The sequence below is a fragment of the Mus caroli genome, chromosome 11 (genome assembly GCF_900094665.2).
Source record: "Mus caroli chromosome 11, CAROLI_EIJ_v1.1, whole genome shotgun sequence".
Lineage (NCBI taxonomy): Eukaryota > Metazoa > Chordata > Mammalia > Rodentia > Muridae > Mus > Mus caroli.
The window spans coordinates 80,104,341-80,109,905 of record NC_034580.1 but is presented as its reverse complement, the minus strand read 5'-3'; the positions used below and the strand labels follow the sequence as shown (position 1 = coordinate 80,109,905).

Genomic DNA, 5,565 nt, shown 5'->3' with positions numbered 1-5,565 from the left:
AAAATACAACTTATTCTTACAACTGCTCTATGAAGTAGATACTAGAAATTATTACTTAATCTTATTTTACAAATAAGGTAATAAACTGGCTAAAAAACTTGCCCAGTCTTGACATAGCCTGGATTTCTACTATGTGTTTAACTTTAGTGCCTTTGGTCCTAATGACCACACTATGTCTGTCTTTAGAAATTTATATACTTTTGGCCAGTAAGGTAGCTCAGCAGGTAAAGGTACTGTGTCCACCAAGACTGGAAAACTGTATTTGATTCCCAAGGTCCATGTTGTATAATGAAAATGCTGACTCCTGCAAGTTGTCCTCTAACCTCAGTGCGCGCGCATATGTTTGTGTGTGAAATTTTAAAATAGAAAAATTTGTACACTGAATATCAAGACCCCTTTTTGAAGGAGACAATCTAGCTTTATACATGTTTCTGTCCTGATAGTTTATGCTGTAGAGTGTGTACAAAGAACCCAATGAGTAATTTCTGTTCTGTTTGCCTTTCAAGATGGTGATGGAATTTCCTGACAATGTTTTAAATCTTGATGGGCATCAGAATAATGGTGCACAACTAAAGCAGTTTATTCAGGTAATGGTTTTTAAATCATTGTTTTTATATGTCAAGTATATGTATGTTTTTAAACCATAACTTCTAATTTCTTTTTGTTGTTTGTTTGAGAACAAATCTCACTGTAGTTCTGGCTGGCCTAGAACTCTATGTAGACTGGCTTTGCACTCACAGAGATTCTGTCCCAAATGTTCTGGAATTCAAGATTTGTTCCACCACACATTAGCTGTTCCTGCTCCTGCTTCTGCCTCTGCTGCTGCTCTTCCTCTTCTCCCTTCTCCCTTCTCCTCCTCCTTCTTCTTACCTAGGCTTTTGCCTAGGTATTAATAGTGTACTGAAGTTGATTTCATTTTTACTGTTGTAGTAAATATATTTATGTACCTGATTTACAGATTACTCATGTGAAAGAATTGAGTTGTGTTCACGTTTTACAGGTCTAAAAGTCTTTGATCAGGTCATCTCTTCTAGTTTTATAAGATAGGGTGTACAACATTTTATTAAGAACTTGTTAGGGGTGGGGGGCTGGAGAGATGGCTCAGCAGTTAAGAGCATCTCTTTGCTCTTCAGGAGGCCCTGAGTTCAAATCAAATCCCAGCAACTACATGGTGCCTCACAACCATCTATAATAAGATCTGATGCCCTCTTCTGATGTGTCTAAAGACAGTTACAGTGTACTTACATATAATAAAATAAATAAACCTTAAAAAAAAAAAAAAAAGAACTTGTTGGGGCCAGGGATGTCACTTGGTGCCAGAGTATTTTCTCAGCAGTGTTAGGTCCTGAGTTTGATCCCCTGGACCACCAATAAATAATAAAATATATATATATGTGTGTGTGTGTGTGTGTGTGTGTGTGTGTGTGTGTGTATATTTTTTTGGTTTTGGTTTTGTTTTTCAAGGCAGGATCTCTCTGTAGCCCTGGCTATCCTGGAACTCACTCTGTAGATCAGACTGGCCTCAAACTCAGAAATCTGCCTGCCTCTGCCTCCCAAGTGCTGGGATTAAAGGCATTTGCCACCACTGCCTGGCTAGACATAAGATACTTTTTAAATACTCAAAAATACATGATTAAAATAATAGGAAATGAATTGTTAGATTAAGAATTCTTTTTGCTTTTAAAGATCATTTTGAAAAGCTAATGGTAAAAATGAAGAAATTCTTGAATATTACCTTCTTATCTGTTTTTCTGGAAGTGTTAGTTGTAACATAACAGTTCCCTTCCTTAAGTAGAAGAGATTACTTATCAGGGTTTTGCCCGTTTCTCTGTTGCTGTGGTTTCCATTCACTTTTCTTCCTTATCATAACCAGTAGGTTACTTTCATGTATGCTAACTTATTAGTTATTCATTGCAGGCCTGGTTCTTTCCCAAAGATAGAAGCCAACAGTAATAAAAGAGTAGTTTTATGTCTTTAGGAATCTTCATTTTTCTTTCTCTCTTTCAGCGACACAGTATGCTTAAGCAACAAGATTTAAGTATTGCCATGGTGGTAACATCACGCGAAGTCTTGAGTGCACTTTCTCAGCTTGTCCCATGTGTTGGTTGTCGTCGAAGTGTGGAACGCCTCTTTTCTCAACTTGTAGAGTCTGGAAATCCTGCCCTTGAACCCCTGACAGTAGGGCCCAAGGGAGTACTATCTCTGACTCGGAGCTGCATGACTGATGCAAAAAAGCTTTATACATTATTTTATGTACATGGGTAAGTATAGCTAATTAAGAAAAATGCTTTAATTTTAAACAACTTGGTAACAATAGGCCTTGCAATGAGGGGAAACCTCTATTTGATTAGAGCAGAGATAGAAGCTTCTTCTTTCTGCTTTTCTATGGAGAAAGGTATAAAGTAAGCAAAAATAGTGTATTAAGTACAAGTTACAACAAAAACAGTAAGATGAGTGGATTAAATTAATACGAAGGGTGTGATCTGACAATGCCCTCATGATAAATGAATAAAGGGAGGGATCCTACATCTGTTTGGATGAAGGAACAAAAGGGATAGCAAGCATAATGGGCAATAGGCTAGAGTTTTCTTGACGTGTCTGGGGAATAACAAGAGCATGTTGGCTAGAGCCAGCTGAGTAAAGAGAAGAGTAATAAAAGATGAGGTCAGAAGAGTAATAAATATTCAGTTGTGGTAGTTTGTGCCTTATAAGTTATGCTGAGGTTTGTACTCTTGAGTACACAGGAAGCTTTGGAGAGTTTTGAGAGATGAGCAACACAGTCTCACTTGAAATTTGGCCTACAGTGACCTTTGTATTGAGAATACCATGAAGAAAGTACAAGGGTAGCTACAGAAATCAACAAATAGGTTGTTCAATGTTAAGTGGAAAAAGTGACGTCAACTACAGGTGATAAAGATACCAAGAAATGATAGGATCCTGAAATATTTTGAGGACTCTGTAAATAGGATTTTTGTATAGATAGATAAGGGAGGGATAGCTTTAGTGATGGATTTGTGTTATAAAGCAGTATAGGCAGACCAAGGTACTAATAGATCCCCTCGACCCACGTGGTTTAAGGAAAGAACCAGCTCCCAGACCCTCTTCTCTGACCTCCACATGTGCTTGAACTCACTCACATACATGCATTCATACATACTTATGTAAATGTAATTAAAACAGTTTTTTAAATATAGCATGATTTCATTTTACTGAGATGGGCACAACTAGGTAGTAGTTTTTCAAAGTTCTTTTGTATGAAGTTTAAGATGTCAACTGGATATCCACAGTATTTGCTTGTGTCATTTACTGAGGTAGGAAAAGGGATTGAAAGACCAAACCCAGAGGTTCTTCTGTTTGGAGGTGGTAGAGACTTTCAATTTGACTTACTTACTTACTTTCTTTCTTTCTTTCTTTCTTTCTTTCTTTCTTTCTTTCTTTCTTTCTTTCTTTCTTTCTTTCTTTCTGAAGTTTAGGGAACTGATCTTAAGACTTCATAAATATTGGGCAAGTGTGATACCTCTGAACTATAGCTCCAGCTTGAACAAGGAGGAAGAGGATGGGGAGGAAGAGGAAGGGGAGGAGGAAGAAGAGGAGGGAAAGAAGGAAAGAAAGAAGGAAGCTTTAGAGCTTTTTAACATAATAACATAATCTGATATTCTGATTTAAAAGGATTACTCTTGCCAAGTGAAGCCTAGAATGTAAAAGGCAATGGGAAATTGTAGTTGACTAAACTAGAAGTTGGTGGGTTGGACAAGGGATATAAGTGATAGGATTGTAGCTCTATATAAAGGTTATATAAGTTGATGTGCTTTGCTAGTTGATTGGATGTAGGATGTCTTTCTTTATCCATTTAGCCATCTTGCCAGTCCAACATTGTATATTCATATAAAATTTCTGTGGTTTACCTCTCAAGGGTAGTATGTATTTATATAACATTTGAGGAAAGAAAGATGGGTGAAAGTCATGTAAACAATGTCTAAAATACCAGAGTGTCGGACACACTGGCAGCCAACAGATAAGAGTTGTATCTAGAGACAGAGGGCATTGAGTAAAAGTGGGTTTGTTCCAGCTGGACTGGCTAGGTATGGAGAGGGGAAATAATGTAGACCGCTCTGGGTATTTACTGTAGAGACAGTCAGGATAGGTGATGTCTCTGTGATACTGTTAAATACTCCTTTTCAAAAAAAAAAGGCAGCTGATACAAATTTCTAAAATTTGAAAGCAAAATGACAAACCCTTAATGGTTTATTTTTTACTAGGTCCAAACTAAATGATATGATAGATGCTATTCCAAAAAGTAAGAAGAACAAGAGATGTCAGTTACACTCTTTAGATACACACAAACCTAAACCTCTGGGGTAAGTAGAAATAAATGTTAAAAGGTTTCATCAATGTTAAGCATATTAATGTTAGTCATATTTAGTGAAAAGGATAACATTACTAGTTTTGTTAATTGGATTACATTCTGACTGATGTCAAAATAAGCATGTTCTTAGGTTCTGTGGGTTTTTATGCATTGAGCTATATATAAGGTCACTACGTTTTAAGTTTTTTTCCTTTATGTTGTAGGGTTTAAGAATTTTGAGAAATCTATGCCACTAATTTTAAAGTTTTCAAAGTAGTAGTATTTGATTTGTTAACCATCATGTTTAAATTGTTTTTGTCTTTCTTATTTTTAGGTCTCCCTAATTTATTAAGGATTAAAAAAAAAAAAAAGGCCTTACTCAGTTATGGTGATGTGTATTTGTGTAACTAATTTTCAGTTTTCTTGGATGGGTACACAATACGGCTTTGCCCCGTTTCCTGGCACAGTGCCACAGTTGTTTACTGCTTTGCCCCAGGTGTTCTTGGAGAGGATAGCATCAGCATGATTTACAGGGAATTGAAATAAAATTTTGTTTGGGGAAAAATAAAGTGATATAAAACTGTTCTGAGTTAAATATCTCAGTGTCATTGGGAACATTTTGTAGACGTTTTTTTTCTCTAACAATAAAGATCCACATATCCAGGTTTTCTTATGGCCAGGAAAAAAAAAAGTTTTTTAAAAAATTTTTACATCAAGACTTGGTGTGTAGCACAGCACATGGAAACAGAAACAGGCGAATCCCTGTGAGTTGAGGCTAATCTGGTCTACGTAATAAGTTCTGGCCAGTCAGGACTATATAGTGATACCCTGTCTCAAAAATAAACAAAAAATCATGTAAGCTATAAAATACAGAAAAGTAGAAAGACTTATTTGAGACAGCATCTCATTATGTTGCCCTAGCTAGGCAGGAACTCCTTAGTGATCCTCCAACTTCAACTTCCTGAATACAAGTGGACTCTACAGAGACTCCTGCCCTTCTGTGTATCTTACTCAGATTCACCAATTATCAAACTTTCAATGAAACATTTCTTTCATTCATCTGTTTGCCTTTTTCTTTTCTGAAATATTTTAAAGAAAGTTCAAGGCATCCTGTTATTCTCCATTTACATGCATCTCTAGAATGATGAATATTTTCTTTCATACCCACAATGGTATAGCACCTATTGAAGTTAATTATAGTAATTTTTTTTTTTTTTTTT

The 5,565-nt window shown here is 36.1% G+C and overlaps 1 protein-coding gene across 9 annotated transcripts in view; it reads left to right on the top strand.

The window, feature by feature from the left end:
• The window catches only part of Ggnbp2 (gametogenetin binding protein 2), a 38,896-nt gene that overhangs the window by 8,115 nt on the left and 25,216 nt on the right, over positions 1 to 5,565 (top strand). For all 9 annotated transcript variants that reach the window (XM_029483915.1, XM_021175750.2, XM_029483914.1 and 6 more), the window contains 3 exons: positions 507 to 587; positions 2,008 to 2,261; positions 4,260 to 4,358. In XM_029483915.1, coding sequence (XP_029339775.1) covers positions 507 to 587; positions 2,008 to 2,261; positions 4,260 to 4,358 — 434 coding nt within the window. The remainder of the gene's footprint in view (positions 1 to 506; positions 588 to 2,007; positions 2,262 to 4,259; positions 4,359 to 5,565) is intronic.